At 40.9% G+C, this 21,899-nt stretch overlaps 1 protein-coding gene and 1 long non-coding RNA gene across 2 annotated transcripts in view; one reads left to right on the top strand and one right to left on the bottom strand.

The window, feature by feature from the left end:
- EFHC2 (EF-hand domain containing 2) overlaps positions 1 to 16,662 on the top strand; it is a 53,815-nt gene extending 37,153 nt beyond the window's left edge. The window contains exons 10-15 of the mRNA XM_083498447.1: positions 1,688 to 1,884; positions 3,061 to 3,194; positions 5,888 to 6,085; positions 7,480 to 7,572; positions 14,649 to 14,754; positions 16,480 to 16,662. Coding sequence (XP_083354573.1) covers positions 1,688 to 1,884; positions 3,061 to 3,194; positions 5,888 to 6,085; positions 7,480 to 7,572; positions 14,649 to 14,754; positions 16,480 to 16,578 — 827 coding nt within the window. The 3' untranslated portion in view covers positions 16,579 to 16,662. The remainder of the gene's footprint in view (positions 1 to 1,687; positions 1,885 to 3,060; positions 3,195 to 5,887; positions 6,086 to 7,479; positions 7,573 to 14,648; positions 14,755 to 16,479) is intronic.
- A 1,027-nt stretch (positions 16,663 to 17,689) lies between these two features.
- LOC310704700 lies at positions 17,690 to 21,114 on the bottom strand. Its single transcript, XR_014524964.1, has 2 exons — positions 20,904 to 21,114; positions 17,690 to 18,167 (listed from the first exon to the last, which is right to left on the bottom strand). It is a non-coding gene; the product is annotated as an uncharacterized lncRNA (long non-coding RNA).
- Between the last annotated feature and the right edge of the window lie 785 nt (positions 21,115 to 21,899).

The raw sequence follows: 21,899 nt of genomic DNA, 5'->3' as shown, positions 1-21,899 counted from the left end.
GTGATAGGAATGGGGACAGACTTGTTTATCATCACCCTCAAAATTCATACAAGAAGGTTGGGTCTGGTATACTCCATCATTCTGGGGAACTGCAACAAGAGGAAGTGATAGAAACTCTTTCCTAGGTGCTGTTTGTGCTCGGGTAAACAAGATGGTATACTTTGTGTTGTACTGTATTTCTGAAAACAAAATACTGCACCTTCTCCAACCTCCCAGATCTTTACACTAGAGGGGGAGAGAGAGAGAGAGAGAGAGAGAGAGAGAGAGAGAGAGTAGTTTGGGCTGTGCTGTCTTTGTCAGTACCTTCTGAATAATTGGTTTTATTTTTCCATATATTTTTTCATTGCAAAAATTATTTTATAGTTGCTAGAAAGTAAATGTCTCTAAGTGAAGAAACCCAGAACCCATAATGGCATTAAAAGCTTTTGTTGACTAGATAATGCAGCTGTCTGCTCAAACTGATGGTCTTATATGCATCAGTAACTAGATGGGAGGAAGCTGTTGTGACCTGGCTTCTATTCTTGACTCTTAAATTTTCATGCTTTTACAGGCTTAAGTCAGATCCTGAATTTTACCTTAATGGATTTTTCACCTTTCAGTTTTATTGTGAAAGGAGGATTTCTGAACCAAATTCAGGTTGAATAAAGCATTATAGGTTCTGCATTTACTTATAATTTGGACTCTAAATGGAATTTCATTGTATTGCCCATCCCTTTTTATGACACTTATATCACCAAATAATACATATGAAACATTTTATGATGCCTAATGCATGCTTTGGGGCTTTTGGTTGGGAGTGCAGATATAAGCAGGAAATGAACCACAGGCATACCAGAGTTCATGTACTGCTTGTATTATATGTCCAAGGGAATGATCTGAGGGCACATGCTGCAGCTGCCACTTAGTTGAAGCTAAGAGGGTCTCTGGTTGGGTCGGTGCCTGGATAGTGGACTCCCTGAGAGCATAAAGACTTCCATTCCACAATGGAAAATGGCAGAATATAAAAGTACTTCGTAAATCTGGGGTTGACCAGGTGGTACCTCCACATGTTATTCAACTGAGCTTTCATCAGTCCAGCTTGCATGGCCCAAAGGTCAGGGATAACTAACTTTCCCCATTGATTTCAATGGCCTGGATTCTAGGATAAACTAACTTAGGGAAGTTTATGCATGGAAAGTTTCCCATCTCCTTTCAGCCACAGGAGCCCCTTGAAAAACCTCTCCTGAGGGCTGGAGACACTCCTGAACAATGTGTGACGGGTTGTGGGAGACTGATGGGAATCACCCTAGGCTTGGATGATAAGATAACTTAAGGAAATTGATGGAAGGAAAGTTTCCCATTCCCCTACTTTCAGGAATTCATTAAGTTAACATAACGTGGAATCCAACCCATTGAAATCAGTGGGTCACGTTCATCTTCCTCCCCAGCAGGCTCCTGTACCGCACCCCATACCATTCCCAACCCACATAAGAAACTTGATGAGGGATGCACTTAGCTGTTGTGGGTGGGAGGAAGGATGAGAAACTCCTTTGTCAGACACTGAAATGGCCATATCAAGGAATCTGCATTTAAAGGTGGAAATAAATATTGTGGTATGGCCAGTTGGCTGATAGGAAATTTGAGGGTGCAGTTTCTTTGGTTTCTTTCTGAAATATGCAACTTGTTATTTATTGTTCTCTTGTTACAGGGATAATTGGTGGGAAATTCCTGGAAAGAGGTCGTGTTAAGAAGCCTGGGCAAGAGCTATATAAGGCTGAACTGTCTGAGTACTACACAGCAAAGGATCTGTATGTCGGAGCTAAAGTGTGTTTCCATGGACACGTCTTTCTTTTGGTGGATGCTGATGAGTATGCTTTCAACTACATGGAGAAACATGCAAATGAGGCAAGCTGTGCTTTCCAATCCTTATTTGGCCTTTAAAGCATATGGAGTTTTATTATCTTGCTTAAATAATGGTGGCTCTGAAAACCACTGTTTATTCACCCCCAAGATCAACACAGAGCCACCGTTGTCTCATTTGAAAACGACCCGGTGAGAAAAACGGGTCCATGTTCTCAACCTGTTCTCTGCGAGATACATACCAAATAATGTATTTGGTAAATGTCATGGAGTGCACTTTGTGCCTGATGATTCAGGCTCGCAGATTGACTTTCATAATGTCCTAATCCCGCCTTTGTTCCTGGAAGAATAAATCAGCAAAAGCAAAAAAGAGAACTGCTGATACAGTCTGCACTGTACCAGTTAATTTCCCCATGCAAAAGATAAAGGAGTCGAAGCTAACCAAACAAAATCCATAAGAACATCTGATAGTTGTTATGGTTCCTTCTCCACAAAGGCGTTGTGCAAGAGCCCTTGGGGGAAAGAACAACCAAATAGAGATAAAATTAGGATCCTGAAAGGGATAGTACAGCGCTAGGGGCACTGTTTTTAAAAAGTCGTATGTTATGGGCAACTACGTACGTAACGTATTCTAATGAAATAGCCATGTTCCAATAAAGTTGCATTAGGGTCACTTCCAGACAACCTGTTATTGAATGTTCATCCTGATGTGCTTGAGCAAAGTTTGCAGGGAGATTAGATGCCAACCACTATTTATTGAACATTTGTTCTGATTTGTTGTGTAAGATTCCCAAATGGTGAATGCTGTTCCATTTCCGGTGCTGAAGTAAGATTCTGCAACAAGTTCAGTTGGCTTCTGTACATGGAGGGGGTGCCACATCTTATGCAGCACAATGTCTTTGACTGGCACTGATTTTCTCAGGTTGAACTTGGCATCACTTTGAAAACTTTTTATAAAAGCTACTTTGGGATTCAGTGCTGGTGTTTTAAAAACAATGCAAATATAATGCAACTAATGCATGTCTTTGTCATAAAGGATATGAATAACTAGCTACTGTAGTTTTCAAGCTGCTGTGCATTAGTACTTTGTGTGTGTGTGTGTGTATATATATATATATATATATATATATATATATATATATATACACACACACACACACACACACACACACACACACACACACATGTTCTGTTAGTCTCACCTGGACCCTTTCTTTACAGTTTCCTATGGCCAATATCTGCGTAATTTTGGACAAACTGAAGGCAATAGGAGAACCTCGATCAAGAGAGATTAAGCAGATTTTTGCAGCTGCTGATCCTCAACACACCACCACTATTGATTATGATGAATTTAGGTAAGTCTCTGAATGCCTAGACGAAAGGCAGTTTAAGTTTAGGGTATCTTCTGTGAGGTTCCTATCATCAATAACAGAGAGAGAAAATCTACTAGGATGTTGGATATTGGCTTTCTCTATTACATAGAGCACAAACAGGTTAACTAACACAAGGTCCTTAGCAGTGGTACCTGTGGAGCACCTATGGAGTCTTGTTCTGACCTGAATTTGTATCTTTTGGTAGGATGGACATATTGTGTGGAGTTTTGGCAGTCTCATTGCTATAAATGATAGGTGCAGTGAATACACACAGGCTGCATACACACCCTACTCTTAAAGCACATTTTCACACACCCCCGCCAACATTTAATAAGCTACAGTTCCCAGTACAGTGGTACCTCTGGTTATGAACTTAATTCATTCCGGAGGTCCGTTCTTAACCTGAAAACGTTCTTAACCTGAGGTACCACTTTAGCTAATGGGGCCTCATGCTGCTGCCGCCGTGCCGCCGGCGCACTATTTCTGTTCTCATCCTGAGGTAAAGTTCTTAACCCTAGGTACTACTTCCGGGTTAGCAGAGTCTGCAACTTGAAGTGTTTGTAACCCAAAGCGTTTGTAACCTAAGGTACCAGTGTAGTCTATGGGGAGGGCCGATGTGCTTTAAATCTATGGTGTGTATACTGCCTAAGATGTGTGAAGCTCCCTTACACTGAGTCACACTTTTGGACCATCTAGTTCATCAGCGTTTCCCACTCTGATTAGAAGTTGCTCTCTAAAGATTCAGACAGAGGGTTTTCCAGCTGCCCGAGATCCATTTTTTAAAAAGAGGTGTGAGGTCTCAAGCCTTGGTCCACACACCTGACTCTGGTTGCTGGCATGTTCTGATGATGCGCACCTCACCCTGTTCCTAAGGTTCTTGTTGGAACACAAAAGCCTCACTGATGCGTGCAAAACTGAAGCAGATGACAAACCCACTTTATTGTTCCTATATTCTATTCCTGACTTCCAGTCCTATTCTTTCATTATACGAGAATTTCTGTCATTTGAAATCCTTAAGGCTGCAGTCTATGCACACTTACATAAATCCCATCGAACACATTTAATACATGTTTGCCTTTTTCTTGATACATGCAATAATTACAGACCTGTGTCCTGTGCAGAAACATTGTCAAAGTAAACACGAAACCACCCTGTGGAAACGCAAACTTTTTTCACTTTCTCCTTGTCTTTTAATTAAGGGTATTTTCCTGCAAATCTGTGTTTTGTAGGACACTGGCCTGAAACAGTAAAAATGTTTAAACTAGGATCTTCAAACTCCACTTCCAAGTCATTTTCATCTGGGCAGAAAATATGCAAAAATTATACTCTGCTTTGAAGCTTCCAGTTACTGTGCTCTCCCCCACCCTTTATCTTATTTTCCATCTAGCCTGGAAACGGATGATTTGCTTGTTTTTTCCTTGAAAGCTAAAGTGTGATCCCAAATTTTGTTCTCGTAATGCCAGTTGATGATTTGGCATTACGTTTTAATGGCCTGGTTTGATCCATTTTCTACAAACATATTTTACAGCTGGGCACTGTTTTGTAAGCACGGATGGATCTTTATCATATTCAGGGACTCAATTTGGATGTTTAAAGTAATGTGCATGGTTGTTGTGTCTTTGTATTGAAATGAAAATCAAATGGCAAAGTACCATGCACATATTGAGGTTTTATATTTCTGAGAATTTCTTATATCAGGAAAAGTCATACTGATTTTGAGCAAGCATCCATACATCTCTTTGAAATATTTGGCTTTTGTTATGACTTAAACCCATCCTGTGCAATGTGTTTTTTAACATGTGTAATAATTTGAAGAGAACTTTGCAAACCAACACTTTCAAATTATAGTGCAATCAATTTAACAACACGATAGCTTTAAGAAAATCTTGACACAGATTGAGTTTACTTTTTGTTCTTATTGCAAAGCCACTTCAGAACACCCTGGAAAGCAAAAGAAAAATAACAAAAAAATATTGTTACCAAATCAGTAGATTGTGCATCACCTAAATATAACCACTTTTGAAGAAGGTTTATTGGTGTTTTTTTAAAAAATAATATATTTGTTTCCATGTTACATGAATTAGTCATTATTTCTACATGCAGCTATTCAAAAAAGTGTTTATGCTGGATGAGTAGATAAAACAGCTGCAAAAGCACAATTATGAGCAGTTACGACATTGTGGAGTTGGGGTATTGTTTAGGGAATTTTTTTTTTGCTAGGGGGGTTGTTGCTGTTATTGATATTAATTTTTTGTATCTTTATTTTTAGATCTTATGATTTATGTGGAAATTGTTGGATTTGGTTGTGAACTTTTTGATGTGATTCATTCATTGTTTATACTACCTTTGATATTTTTGTAATTATGTCCTTTTTCATGTCGTAAGCCGCCTTGAGCATGGTTTTAACTATGGAAAGGCAGCCTACAAATAAAATGATGGATGCCTGTATGTATTTTTCCATTTCATTTTTTAATTTCCATTCCAATTCATTGTGTTGAACCTCATCGAAAATAAGATTTAATGTAGATGCTAGTTAAAAATTAGCGGTATGTTTTGTGCCAACGCAGTTTTGTACTAATGCAAGGCCACTTCAGAAAATGCTGTATACATTTGTTGCTCTTTTCAGGTACACTTCATGCAAGCAATTATAATATACATTTTTTTTTCTTCCTCAGAAATTTGCTGTTGAATATCTCAGATAGAAATTTATCAGAACATGAAATTATGACCCTTGGGCGATACTATAGCTTGAGAGATAAGAATGAAATGGACACCACCTATCTTCTAGCAGTGGCCCAGGAACAACTTAAGAAAAATAGCTTTGAGAATTTTGGCCAACTCTTGGCAGTGCTTGTGTACAATGACCGGAGCAAGTAAGGAATGACTGTGTACATAGCTAAGTACTTAAAGGGTGCAAGGGGGTAACAGAGAAGTTATAATATATTTACAGAAGGTGTATGTTGTGAGTAGGATACAGCTTCTGAACTTTCAAAACAGTTGTTCTTATTCAGCTTCTGCATTTCTGATGCTAATGGCTTGTAAGCAGCTGGATGTAGATGTTTCCGTTAGGTATGAGGAAATAGCTGAGTTTCTATGAAGCCCCTCCTGGAAATGTGGTGGCCTCACCTAGTGAGGAAGGCCATCTCTGTCCATGTTGATTTTCCCATTGGAATTAGTGGGAATCACACTCTGATCCTAATCACATCTACTTGGAAGTAAGTTTAGTACTTCCTCTGCTTTGGATTGTAGACCTTAAAGTCCTTTGCTTTGCCTATGGTGGTTTGGGAGTGTCCTTCTGCTTTAAGTGATCGGAGAGCTTTGCTTCTACCCTTACATTGAACATAGGCAAAATATTATGTCTGTCTCAAAGTCCTTTGCAGCATTTTGGATAGACCCAGTGTATCTTCTTTGCCTCCCTTCTTTGTCTGGCAGGGCGTGTCCTTTTTGCTGCTCTGAGAATCCAGTGTCACTGTTATGGTCTGAATCTAATTATTACAGGGAACAATTTTTAAATCCTATTGACTTAATTGTTTTGGTCTGCAATCTGTTAATTCAAAGCTCCAGGTTTGGAAGCAAATATAGCAATCTGTCTCCCACTGGCCTTCAGCACATTTTAGCATCCTGGAGGCAAAGTGCTTGAGCAAAAGGGATTTCTGGGGTGTGGGGGGTGTGGGTGTCATTTGGGTGGGCAGATGAGCCTGGTGCCTAGTGGTGGTTTCTTTTTTTTACTTTTCTCTCCTTTGCCAAGCAGCTGATCAGGAGATCCAGAGAGCTGCAGTCCTTCTTTGAGGGTGCATGAGGGGGAGGCCCTGGCAGAAGCACTGAGATGGGACAGGTGGGCTGGTGGCTCAGAAAAAAGAAACAGGAAGTCAGGCCAATGGCCCATCTAGCTTTTATTGTCTTTATGGGCTGGCAGTGGCTTTCTAGGAGTTTGAACAGGGTCTGGAGGTGCTGGGGAGTGACCTGGGGCCTTCTGCAGCTAAAGCAGATGACCTACCTCTGAGCTGCTGCCCTTGACCCTAATAAGTGGGCATGAGTATTAGCCTTCCCTGGTACTCAAAGCTCCACACAATGGAGCAGCTTGAAGGCAAGGAAGAGTCACTGGACTGCATTTTAAGAAGCTTTCCTTTCCAAAAGCTTTCCCACCATCTTTTCCAGGATACTATTTTTTTAATGCAGGTATTGACACCTCTTAAACCAGGCATTTTACATTTTTCTATTTTCATTTAAAAAATGAATTCCATGAGAAACATTTCTGTTTGTGCAGATGCGGACTGCTGGCCAGCGACAAGTGCAGGACTATATGCAAGTCCTTCAGGCTACCAGTAGCAGATGATCTTTTGCGAGCGATATTGGCTGCGTAAGTCTCAACCTAAGATTATATGAATTTATGTAAATGGTGTGTTGAGTTAGGAATGCTGGAAACCAGGAACAGTTTTTGAGGAAGGTTTGAAGGAGGCATAGCCTCCCGGGGCATACATGTACGTTTCTTTTGTCTCACTGCTGTGGCTGGATTTGCTGATATCCAGAAGTAGAACAAGGGGTGCCTCAACAATCCTGTGCAGGGTTCCCAAAAGCAGCTTTCGTTGGGGCCAGCAAGTGAAATGTGATAGGCCATGACCCACGGTAGAAGTTAACAATCTTGCCACGGTGAGAGAAGTCCTGTTCCCTCTTAAAATTCCAGCTATACTGCAAAAGGGAGCCTGCTGCACTCTCCTTCAAGCAGGAGTCAGTCCAGATCTTTACCTTTTCTCCCTCTCCCCTGAAGTCCAGCTTTGACAGGTGGGCAGGGCCACCCACCAGCCAATCACCTGACCTCATGATGACATCAGGTGACAGCTAGCTGGGTGGCCCTGCCCATCTGTCTAGAGTTGACATGTGAAGTCAGCTTCACCAGCCTGTTTCCTGCAGGGGACAAACACTCTGGTGAAGCAGCACCCAACAGGATTGAACCCTCTGCTCACCAGCTGATGAATAGTGACTTCAGTCTTGCTCTCTGCTAGGCTCTGAGCAGGATTCAACCCACCACCCATGTATCTGAGGGGGAGTAGGGTGCAATGCTGTGCTTGCCAGTTCTCTCATCAGCTGCTGTGTGGGCGGGGTGTTAAATCCTGATGCTTTGGCTGCATGCACCAGTTATATATTATTGAACCCCACTCCCCCATCAGCTGATGTCACCCACCCATCAGAGTGATGTCAGCTGATTAACAGATGGGTGTGGTTTGGGGGAAATGGCCTTGTGGGCCACGAGGTTCCGCACCCCTACGCCAAAGGGTTGCATGAGACAGCTGAGGAGGAGGCATGCCTGGTGCAACTTCAAAGCATTCCTGCATGACTAAGGACTGAGGAGAAGCTCACTCAGGCTGAAGCAGACAACCTTCCCTCTCCATCTGGGGCTGTTGGGGAATACAGAGGGAACTGCCTCCTGTTGCAAACTTTTGAAACAGTTGGGAAAACCTGGAAAACCTGTTTATCTGAGGTGAAAATGAGATGAGTGTACACACAATAAACAGCTACCTTCAAATTGTCACCAGAATCTTTAGCCTGACTTGTATAAAATGGCAAGCTGTCAGCAGTTTGCCAAGTTGTGCTTCTCCCTGTTGATTGCTTCACATATTCATGAGAGTTTCATTTTTGTCTTCATTGCAAACAGCCTTTCTGTGGATCCCTTCTTAACTTTTTATTAATGAGATGGATCACATAAGCTCTGTGTGTGTACATTGCACACTGATTCAATGTCTCAGAGATGCAGCCTGGATTATTGTTTAGGAACTGTGCTGTTCAGACAGCTGTTTCAATAGTGATGGTTTAAATATCTATATAAGACACAGATTGCAAATGCAGTCTGAATCTGACAACGTTCAATGAAAAGAGGGGCCTTTGTTATTGAGGTGTGGGGCTGCTCAGATTGAAAACGACACTGCACAGATGTCAGAGTTCCACTGGGCATCTATTGTACTGAGCAACCTGCCTGCAAAATGAGAGTGTAGTTATTGTTTTAACTTGTAGTTATTGCTTTAACTTGTGTGACTTTAGGAATATTACAAGGTTTATAGCTCCCATATTTGCATTGAGGTGGGGGAGAATGAACCTGCAGTTTTACTGTGTTTTGGCATGGGCTTCTCAAGATGTGCTGTGAAACTCACGAGGGAAGCCTCTGTGTAAGGAAGGGTCAAAGCAGTACACTGGAGGAGAAGCATGCCGTCTCTTGGCCCAAGGCCACCCAAGTTGTCATCCCTTGCTGATGCCCAGATTTTCCTCCTCCTAACTAATCCATCTTGGGTTCTCAGGAGCTATGAGGCTTCTTGCTCAGGTCACTTCCTCCTTATCAAACAGCCCCCTCCCCCCCCCATCTCCTGTTTTGCTGAGGGCTTTGATATTGAATTAAAAGACTATATAATGCCAGACTTGCCTTGTATTGCCTTGTTAAAAGTGAAACCTCTCAGAATGTGAAATGGCTCCTCACCTTTTAAAGCTCTTTGTGGCCTGTCATAGCAGTAGGTAACCTTTTGTCTTTTCCCTCTTTTCTGAAATGCCTAATAAAAATAAGGCACAGTTATTAAAAAATCTGGTGCCTCCATAAAACAAGAGCTTTTCAGGGAGTTCCCTGCGGTAGGCAGATGGATGACTTTTGCAATTTGCTGCACATTCATCATTTCTGACACCTGCTCATGAGTATTAGTCAAAGGGAGTAAAATAATTCATTTTTAGAACTCCCACTAACCTGAACTGCCAAAAGTTGTTCTGGGACAGCTAGAATCCAGGAGTGAAATGAAGAATTCTCTCCTCCTTCTGGAAAGCAGTAATTAAATAGATGCAACCAGAAAAGAGAGTTATGTTCTATCACTTATGATAAATGTAATAAGTATTAAACATGGGGGCCTTGTTATCTATAAACCATGGAGCAATAATATGAAACTGTATTTGTGATGTGTACCCTGATCCTAAATGTATTTCATAAAGTGAACTGTATTGCACCAGTTATCTGAAAGTGAAGCCCACCCTTGCTTTGTCTGAACAGTGTGTTTAAAATCAGCGTATTAATCTGAAAATAAACTACAGGGCTTCATATCGCAAAATATGAAATGGGCCAAAGGAATGCATTACTTATCTAAAATACAGACATTAATTGAATTTGCTTTGGTTATTTGATAGCAATGAAGGCTAAGGGCTTGAATAGTTTCCCATGTTACTGTGCCACACTTGTTAGAATATTCTTTGAAAACTTGATCCAACAAATTTGAAAACTGGAGCATGTCCCCAACTATTTCTTGAGTTATACAGTACTAGTTTTACAGGGGTAGAAAAAGCATGTACTGTTTTTTCCACAAGCACATTAACACACAACTCAGGCTTTGATAGGAACAGTGAAAAAGGAGGTAGATAACTAGTGTTCAACCCCATCTTCATGGGGCCGCATTTCCTGTGAAAGATTAGGAACCCAGTCAGGAGGTGCAGTTTGAGGTAGCTTTGACACGAGAGGCCCCCCTGGTCCCTGTGGCCCATGGCTGCTTTTGATCTCCCCTCCCCACTTCACTTATTTCAAAGCTTTTTACGCCATCTCTTAGGGCACAATTCCATTCTGCACAGAGCGAGCCTGGCCACAGTTACCTGTGCTCCGATAACCTTCAGTCTAGACTATTGAAGTGTGTTGTGGGGAGTTTCCTTTGAAGAGTGCTCAGAAACTTAAGTTCAGAACCCAGCAGCTAGATTGCTACTTTTCTGGGAGCAAATCCCATTGAACATACTTCTGAGTAAACATGCATAGATCATACTGCACATCAGTTACCAGAAAAGGAAGCGTGGGTGGAGAAGAAACTTGATGGGCGTGCAAAAGCACCTGAAGTTAACAGAAGGGGTAATCTGGGGTTCTGTTTGGAAAGGCATGCATGGAGCAACAATTCAATGTACAGTAGTTAAGAGAAGCACAGGGTCAGAAATACTGCCTTCTGTTTTGTTTTGTTTTTAAATAAGGTGCATACCTTCCAGTGGAAAATAATAAACAATTGGGTTTATATACCATATTTTTCGCACCATAAGGCGCACCGGACCATAGGGCGCACCTAGTTTTTAGACGGGGAAATCAATAAAAAACTGCCCCCCCAGCCCCAAAGAGCACAACCTCTCCCTGCCGGAGGGGTTGTTCACGGCTATGGCACAAGCCAAGGCAGTGAGCGGGATGGATCACGCTGGCTGTTTTGGCTTCCTCTTTAGCCCCGCACAATCTCTCCCTGCCGAGAGAGGCTGCGCAGGGCTAAAGAAGCCATAGCCCCATGCAGCCTCCCCCTGCCGGAGGGATTGCGCGCAGCTATGGAACAAGCCTGCATTCGCTCCATAGGACGCACACACATTTCCCCTCAATTTTTGGAGGGGAAAAACTGCGTCCAATGGAGCGAAAAATACGGTATATCCAAATATTGCCTTCTATTCAAAAACCTATGACACAAATTAAGCCAATCTGCATATGGCTACTTTGCATAATAGATTCTGGTTCTGTGATTCGGGTAGCCAGGTTAACTTGGACTGACCGATTAATTTTGGGGTGATGATTTGGAAATGGAAGGTGAGAAGAGTCTGGAAAATGGAGACAGGTGGACTGTGGGACAGAGGCTGGAGAATGGTAGCTATTTGAGAAGAACAAGGCTTTTTCAGGGCATTGGACCATTACCTCTGCTTAACCACCAGAAGTCCCTTTCTGAGTTCTGAAGTTTTTCATCAGACACTGTACATGCATTGCAAGCGTTTCTTCCTTAGAACCTTGTAGCTCTTCCATTTCCCCCTGGTCTTTTCCGAGTCAGCCAAAAGAAGCATACTGTGAGCAGAGAATGGCAAAAACTTATTAATAAAATTGCAGGAGGTTAGCATAGTGTAGCCATCTAGTGTTTCCCCAAAAGATACTTTTGTGATGAAAGCTTGTAGTAGTAGCTGTAAAAAAAACACACACGAAATATATTACAAGGGCCATAGAGCTCACTGAAAGAATACACTTTATTCTTAGACTGAAGTGTAAATCAGGTTTAATGCCCGTTGACTTTTATTGGGTGTGTTTGCTATTTAAACATAAGGGATTGGGAATAATTATTATCCAGGATTTTGGATATAATCTCTAAAATTCTGGCTATTTATTGGTTCAATATTTTTATGTGATAAGTGATTACTTGTCCCAAACCAGAAGAAAAAATAATAATGTAAAACATATTTGTGGCAATTTTCCAGATTCCCCATCAGCAAGAAAACACAGGAACATAATTACCATCCCTAAACCAGTTGCATACTTCTGATAAACAAAGGTTTTTTAAAATTTTCACATAGGATGGTCGGACCTCATGGAATTCAGCAATGAGTCCCATAGGAATCAGCCTATAAGAAATATTCCGTTATGATAGATAAACCATGGGAGCTACAGGGACCACGGCCTCCCTGCCATTAAATTGTGCTAGTAGCATCAAGGCATGGATTGCCTGGGGAAGAGAAAGCAAACATAAGCAGGCCAGCACAATATTCAGAAAATACTCCTGCCACATCCCTCCTCACTGCATACCCTCCCAGACAGAGGAGAAGGGAACATGAATACCAGTTCAAATGAGGTGTTCATCCTTTCTTCATAGGAGAATTCCAGATATAATTCAGTGTCTACTCCAAGCATATGAAATAAAAATAAATGAACAGTTTAATTTTCCTTTATTCTACATCATTTGTTAATTCTTATAGTAGCAGGTAGCTCAAACTAGACTTACCTAAACAGTTTCATCTGGCACTCCCACTTCATTTGGAATTTTCATTTGGTACTCCCACAGTGGTAAGGTACCGCCTCTTTCCATATGAACCAACCTGGACCCTGATATCATCTTCTGAGGCCCTTCTTCGCGTGCCTTCTCTTTGAGAGGTCCGGAGGCTGGCAACACAAGAACAGGCCTTCTCTGCAGTGGCTCCCCATCTATGGAATGCTCCCCCCAGAGAAGTTCTCCTGGCATCTTTATTATACACCTTTAGGCAACAGGCAAAACACTCCTTTTTTAGCCAGGCCTTTGGTTGACCTGATCAACATTCCATATCCTTTTAAAATGTGGCTCTTTTGGGGGGATATTATTGGGTTATTGCTTTTATTTTCATTTTATATACTGTGGTCCTTTTATGTGAACTGCCTTGAGACCTCCGGGCATTGGACAGTATATAAATTCAATAAATAGTCATAATAATCATAACAGTAATAATAATAATAATAATAATAATAATAATAATAATAATAATAAACATTTCATACATTGCATTTGAGGTAAAAAAGCAGAAATAGTTAACTATTGTAATAAATCACCATAAAATTATTTTTTACAAGGTTTTATTTAAAGGTAATATATATTGAAGGGAAAAGGGCCCACCTCAAACACCATGACAAACTTATATGCAAATCATGAGATTGTAATCTGTAGCACTGCCTCCATGCTTTGTAAAGTGGGTATATTCCCCGGGCCTATCTCCCTCTATCATACTGTTTAATATTAGCAAGTCCATCTGCCTTACAACTTTGGCTACTGTAAATATGATCTTTAGACAAATGGGAGGTACCTCTGGCTAAGTAGATATCTGGTTCCAGAATCTGATTGTATTGTGTGTACAAATTAACATCGTTGGCTCCCAAACGTGTGTTAAAATCCTCTGCAATGATAAACACTGCAGTAGGATATAGGGATTCCAGGGATTCTATATAATTCTCTAGTTCTGTCCAGATAGTATTCACAGTAGATTTTGTTTTTACAAGGTGGTCTGTAGATGTTAATCAGCATGAAAAATAGTTTCAAAACTATAACTGTTAAGTTGTGGGTGAACATATCAGATGACACAGCGATTCTTCAAACAGCTCTTCTTTATTCAGAGGCCAGAACAGAACTGAACTGAAGGGCTCAGTCAGCCTGCTTATATAGAGCTCCAGTACAACGTTACTGTAGCAACTTTCTAAAACTATCCAATCACTGAACGTCACTTTCAATCCTTCATTTGCATAACTATCTACAGTATCCATTCAATCACTGAACGTCACTTTCGATCCTACATTTGCATAACTATCTACAGTATCCCCCTGCTGGCCCAGGGTGAGAACTTCAGTACATAACAATAACCAAGACAGCAGTTGCAAATGGGTTTCGTGGAATCATGGCTGTTGTAGTTTGCATTAAACTTTGTGGAGATGAAACATGCTAGACCCCCCACTGGCCCCACTGCCTTTCGTTGAGGGAATGGCTGTCAATGAGTGACATAAGGTATGTTTTCCCCCTCTGCACACACACACACACACACACACATCATGAATTCATGTCCATTTGGTTCTTATGGGTTCAAAAAGATAGTTTTTAGGTAAAGGATGAAAAATCATTGCTGTGTTAAGCAAAGTAATAGCCAGTCACTTCCTGAATATGTGCATTCCCAATCTGATTTTAGGTGTGAAGATTGCAAAGAGCAAGTAAATTATAAGAAACTAGTCGATGGGCTAAACTGGAGAGATCATCCAATTCCAGTTTTCCAAACCATCTTGATGCCTTTACAGGTAAGCCAAAAGTATTTCTGACTGATAGACCTGCACAAACAAGAACCTCCTACTGTAGCTTTCAAAGGAAATCCAAAAAATTATTGCAGTCAAATAATTAAAAATGTACTTAGTAATGAATGAGAACAAAACATCCAAAACATTTTGTGGATTCTGGAACTTCACTACGCTTATATTCATATTCCGAGGACCACTTCTTACTTGACTGTTGAGGTTGCAAATTCTTCTGATGAGGCATAAGCCACATGTTGGGTGTCTCAGTACTTCAAATTTCCAACCTATTTCCTGCTGCTGCATGACATCTGGATTGAAAGTCAAAATCTATGCTCAGCTTGCCTCAAAGTATTTTTGGTGTATTTCCCCCCTTGTTTTAATTGTTTAAATAGCTGAAGATAATTTTGATGAGTACATTTTAATGAAAAGGGGGTCCTGAGGGAAACTAAAGGAAGGAATGGAATTTGAATCCCCCTGTTGGATTTTTGAACTTTATCCATTATATCTTCATCTCACTTGTGATTTAGGATTGAGTATTTCTGGAGTGCTTGATGATTATATCTGACACACAGAAACCTCAGGCTGCACTTTCATTGACTAACTGAATCCAGAGAGTTTTATTTAATCTGTCTACCAGTTTCTAAGCTAACAGGTCCCAGGAAATAAATCTTCTCCTCGCTGGTCCCATGGCTTCATAGATGCAGTTTACTGCCCTGATATCTTCTCCAAGAATGCTGTACTGAAGATCACTATTCCCCAGCTAGCTTAATCTCTAGCAAAAACTAAACAATTTATGTCCCAAAATTCCAAAGCCTGGTTTAAAGATGAGGTCTTCTCCCATCTCTGACAGCCATCAAACTGCCAACTGGGCCATATTATATTGTTAGTGGGGTATATTGAATGTATTCTGTTTTTATAGCACTGATTCTCAAATGGAAAGAGAGATAGTGCAGGGAGCATCTGGAGCAATAGAGACCTCATCCTTAAGATGGGCCTGGGCATGCCTCTGGAGCATTATACGCTGCCTGGGAAAGGGGAGTTTTCTGTGAGGCACTGGGAAATTATGGTTTAAAGATGAGGCTTCTGCCACTGCTGAGCTCAGCTGTTTTTCGCACCAACACCCTTTTATCATGGTAAGTTTTAGGAAAGCATGGAGGGAGGAAGCACTGTGGAGAGCTTTTTTGGGTTTGGTCTTTTTGAGTTTTCTTGGAAAGCTCATGGAAAGCTCAAGCTTTTTCTGCAGGTTCTCTAAGAAAGTATGGAAACCCAAGTTGATTACAAGGTGGGCTGAGGAGAGCAAGCTCCTCACTAGTTGCACGTAACCAGTGGATTCTTGTGGTGGTGGTGTATTTTTAGGTTGGGCATGGGAATCAATATTCAGTTCTGCCTTCAGAGTAGCCTCTAAGATTTTGCTAGTCTCCTGTTACTGACTCTGCACAAATTAAGGCTGATTAGAGTGATTTTGCATTCCCCAGGTGAGTTTTAATGCTGCTGAGGTTTTTCCTTGTCTCTGCCTCTGTTTTAAGGCCATTCGTTCTAGAAACTTGCACCTGATTTCTTAAGCTTAAACGTATTCTTGTTAATGTTACTCTATAATACCATAGTTCTGTTTGTATAACGATTTATGGACGAAAATGAGGACAGCACGGCTTCATTGTGTTTTGTGCCATTTCTGGCTGCTTTCCATTTCAGCCCTACATGTGTTTTGACCACTTATTCTATTATTTTTAGTATGAAGATGAATGGAGAGGGGAGCCACCGACCCTTCCAGTGAAGAAGGTTCAATACTTACCTCTCATGGTGGATCTCTTTGGTAATGAAGATTCTTAGCACCTCTTTCAGATAAATGTTGCAACTTCCTTTCTCTGGAGACTTACTGTACATGCTTTTTTAAATAAAAGAATCACAGTTATAGATTTTTGGGGAAATGTAAGTTTTTGGTTTTTTTTACTTTATTGTAGAAATATAATTTAGATACTTTTGTAATTCTTTCAAACTTCAATAGACTGTACTGTACATGCACTTTCACAATTAAAATCATTTAAATTTACCTTTACTCTCGGTTGTTATATGTGCAGTGAGCACTGGATAACTGGTTTCCAAATGTTTTTGTGAAGTTTCTAGCTAAGGAGCATGTCCCTCACCACCACCACAAGCACACAGCCAGACTCTGCTGCCCTTCTGTTTTCTTACAAGTTACTTGGGGATAGTGGCCATGCTGATCCAGACCCTGACACGACTCCTGACCCTTTAAAAGCCGCATAGAAGAAACAATTTGACCAGCCTCTCATCACTGCATATCTTCACTCAGAAAAGATGTGCCTGGCAAAACCCTTGCCTTTTATGCAACTTGGAAAAGATACAGACACTTTTGCATTAGGATGGCTTTCATAATAAAAACATGATAGGTTACTTTGAGCTTGGACACAGGCCTAGTCCTCTCTCAGATGGCAGTCTTGTGCCTTGCAGTATCATTCCAGATCTGCAAGTAGCGGCTTACAGATCTGAGTGTCCTGAGTGATCTGACTTTGTGGTTGTAAGGGCTGCAAATTGCCCCATTATGATCTAGTTTTAGCAAATGCCAGATGAAGTGAAAGCACACTTCCTGGTTCTGCAGCTTCAGATTCTGGTAAGGGCTTGTGCGCTTGAATGCTTCCCTGTGAAAGAAGAAAAAAGGTTCTTGCAAAGAGACTTCTATCATAGTTGGGAATAAATTTTAATTATGCAGTCCCACGACAAATATAACAATGTTCTCTCAGTATTAATATCTATATGGTAATAGAAAAAAAATCTAAAACATAATTTGTGGCATTTGAAACTCTAACTTGGAGATGTGGTAAGACTGTGGCAGATAAGATACGCATTTATGGTATTATCCAAAAACAAAGAAATCTCAAGGTGGGCAAATGATAGAAAGTAGAAAAGATATTGCAAATTATAAGTTTTCTTTTGACCTATTGGCCAACTTCTTGTCTGGTTTATTGGGGGTGGGGGTGGAAAACTGCAATTTGGTCATTTTTCATATATAGTTTGTGCAGCCAGGAAAGGGTCATGATAGCTCCTAACTGGAAAAGCACTTCTGTTCCAAGCATTTATGAATATACAACTGGAATTTGGAATGTGGGCAGATTTTTGAAGACCACTAATTACAAGCGAATTAAAGAAAGGTTTCCATTATTCAAGAAATTTAGAGAATTTTGCTTTTTTATTCATTATTGGAAACATAAAATTGACAATGTACTTTTATGCTTTGCTTTCTTTATATTAAGAATCATCTGGTACTGTTTGTGTTTCTTTTTGTCTTGCTTTGTATCCCTTGCCTTTGAGTTCTTGTATCTGCTCTCTTCAAAGTTTTATTGATTGCGACTGTTTTGCCGACATGGAATTTTGCTTGGAAATAAAGTTACAAGTCCAGGAAACTAAAAGGAAGAGCACAAATAACAATAAACCAATATCACAAAAAATCGCTGGTTACAGTCCTTGGTTTATCATCAGCAAACTTGTGGAACAATTAGAGTAAAACAGCCTAAGGAGAAGCTCACAAATGTTTGTGTGCATTTGGTCAAGCAGGTTACCTAGCTAAATCAAATTCAGAAATACTATATGCATCTCTAGTTGATTGGACTGTGACCAGAAGCTTGAAGAGCTTCAAACTAGGGGATAAACTAGGCGATATACCATTGTTTTTCTCTCTCTTTTCATTGTAGATGTATTGTTTTTCAGTATGACATTAGCCACCTTGAGTGCATTGTATTCAGAGTGGAAAGGTGATAAAATAACATCACAACAAATAAGCCAGTGACATAGGTTAAGGAGATAATTTGGCTGACCAAGGGTGAGCTTTATGGTACTAGCCAATGTGATGCTTTCCATATGTTGCTGAACTACAACTACCATCATCCCTGATGGTTGGCAGTGCTTGCTAGGGCTGATGGGAGTTGGAACTCCAACCACATCTAGAGACACTACATCAGTCCTGCTGCAGTTGCTACATCACACTGACTCTCACACTAGATTGCCCTCATGAAATGTCCTCACATCTTGTGTATGAGACGTTTAAAACTTGGGCATTGACCAGTTTCAAAGCCCACTGGAATCAATTTAAATGACACCAATTTCTCCAGAGGGCTTTGAATTTGGGCCAGACTATTCTGTCTGCTCCTGTTACAGAAAACATTCACTCCTGCTTTCTGCAATGCACTGAAGTGCTGGCTTAAATGCCATGTAAGCCTCTGTTTATAAAGATAAGAGTTTGCATAGGGTCCAGGTTGATTTTTGTGACTGTACTATAGAAGTATAATATAAAGTGGAGGGAGGTAGTTGTGTAAGGAAGTATATATGTGCATGCGCAACATATTGTACATTACTGCTGTAGTTTATTCACAGCATAAACAAGCAATTTGCAATTAAAGTCCCCTTATGGGATTTATGCCAGTAAATGGTGATAAACTATAACTATGCCACTATAAATAACCTGAACAGTAGAGGAAGCATATAATTTACAGATAATATCCCCATTAGTAAATTTTATGGACCAATAAACAGCTCCCACAAGTTAATAAATGCCAAAGCCATAAACACCACTGCTATTAACGCGGCAAGATTTCAGTCCCTCCTCCTTTTGTTGGTGGTCCCAATATACCAGGAGAAATGTTATCTCGGGAAAAACATTTATGCTGGCTGTATAAATAACAACGAATTCTTCAGACCCATCTGGAGCTCCTCCATCTTCTCCATGACCCAGGTGGTCTGGTTGTGGTGGTGTGTGCATTCTGCTTCTCATTGCAGCCCCCCCCCACTGCATATATCTGATAGATATATTGGCAGAGAGAAATCACACCCCAAATTCCTCTGCCCTTGTCAATACACAGTTTGAGTTGCATAGCAGCCTTTAAACAACGAAAATTCAGATGAATTTATGGGTCCCCTTTAACTGTGCCTCACCATCCTTTCCCCACTTTCACAGAATAGTGAATGGTGTGGCTGAAGTATGGCCGTGAATGACAACCTGAGAGCTAATAAGACATCTCCTTTATAGGAAGAATGAATTTCCTTTTTGTTCAGAACAGAGAGGATGGTTAACGAGACCAGCTGAAAAGAAAACCAAGCCTTCTCTGATATTTAAAAACAATGATTGAAATAGCGAAGCATCTTCCATAACATGTCACAGCTTCATTCCGTCAAGCAGTCAGTCAGCTAGGAATGTAATTGTGCTTTGCGAAAATACATTCATAATGTTGCTTGATGTGCTGATGACCCAAAATGACTGAGCTTTACAAATCAACCTAACTTCATTTGCCCCCCCCCCGTTTGATCTGCGCCATTTCTTTCCATCTGATTCTCCTACAAACAATGCACAATGCTTAACACCACTGTTTCTGTTAGGCTTTGCCATTTTGGCTGAGCTTGTTTCCATGAAATAAGCCTTCTTTTAAGCTGCTTTTGAGATTCATGTTTTTGACCTCTGGGGCCTTCATGGCCTTTAGAGTATTCTTATCTTTACCATGGGGATTGCTCTTTTAGCAGCCAAAGGATTAACTACCTCAGAAGCAAGCCACCCAGAAATAGCCTCTTTTCATTCTCCCTGCCCCTGGCATGATTTAATGTACAAGTTTTTTTAAAAAAATTAATTCAACTTCTCTTCAAACTCCTTGGGTTTTATGTTCTGAGAAGAACAGCTGCATCATCCAAATAACTTGTTCCCAGGGCATCATACAAATGCATGCGAACACTTCACATTCAGTAACACTGGCTGATGTTCTCAGGCCTGCTCAGCAAGGTCAGATACAAACCACTTGAAAGGTCTCAAAGGTCCCACTCGGCATGCATTGAGATGAATTCATTGACTTTGCAGGGGGGTAGCCAGTTAGCAGCTCACACAACCACATACAGCCACAGAGGGATTTTATCTGGTTCCAGATTTCAGTGCTGATACGGTGAAAGGCCAATCAGGTTTTCCAATCAAAAGTGAACCCTACAACCTACTATTAAACCGGACAGATTGGGTCTATTTGTGGGATGGGGTGGCTCTCAGCAAAATGGTTTTGGGACACCTATGCCCTCATCCTCCAAGTCCTAACCCACCAGTACCTCCTTCACGTCCCTTGAGTGAGCAACTGAATGACCATGGCAAGAAGCAGACTCACTCTGCTTACCTGCCCGCTCCATCTGGGTGATATGGCAGTGTGGCACAGAAGATGGGTTTACCCATTCAAGAAAGGCCATGCCAGCTTGGAGAGGCATTTTTCATTGCCAGTGTTGGCTGTTGCTGCTTCTCAGCCTGCTGGTGGTTGGTGCTGGTTCTGCTGGGTCTTCCACTCTTGACACCAGGCCTCCTATTAAGATTCTGGGCAGTGAGAGATTGCCGAAGAATCATCCACCCAGCAGTGACTGTGAAGAAGAAGAAGAGTTTGGATTTGATATCCCACTTTATCACTACCCTAAGGAGTCTCAAAGCGACTAACAATCTCCTTTCCCTTCCTCCCCCACAACAAACACTCTGTGAGGTGAGTGGGGCTGAGAGACTCCAGAGAAGTGTGACTAGCCCAAGGTCGCCCAGCAGCTGCATGTGGAGGAGCAGGGAAGCGAACCCAGTTCACCAGATTACGAGTCCACCGCTCTTAACCACTACACCACACTGGCTTCCCTGTGGTGTGTGGATGAGGAATGGCTTATTTTTCCTAATCTGATTATCTGAAGAATAATGGGAGGAAAGTACAGGCTAGGCATGGTGGAGAAATACAATTTATTTCACGTGTAAATCTGGGTCTATCATACTTGCACTTTTCGAAACAGTATGAGACCAGAAGCACAGCTGGCCTTCAGAATTCTCACCTCTCTGAATTTTGCAATGCAATTCACCAACCAAATGATGTTTTCAAAGATGCATAGATTAGGGGAAAGTGTACACAGCATGAATATATTAGTGAAAATAACATATGATAATGCTTTACATTTGGAGAAATTGCAAAGGCGTGTACATTAATCAAAACTACAAACAAATATGTTTATTAGGAGATATTTCATTAGAATATTTTTCGTGAGGATTTTTGAAAACAAAATTCTCAAATTGCGGCAGAAATGTGGAGAACAGAATTTAAGACTGGAAAAAAATGAGAAATTGGATAGACCCGAAATTGACATCCTGGACA

The sequence above is a fragment of the Podarcis liolepis genome (assembly GCF_965112155.1).
Source record: "Podarcis liolepis genome assembly, chromosome: 4".
In the NCBI taxonomy this organism is placed as follows: domain Eukaryota; kingdom Metazoa; phylum Chordata; class Lepidosauria; order Squamata; family Lacertidae; genus Podarcis; species Podarcis liolepis.
The sequence above is the reverse complement of the archived record's forward strand: the minus strand, read 5'-3'. Positions and strand labels throughout refer to the sequence as shown.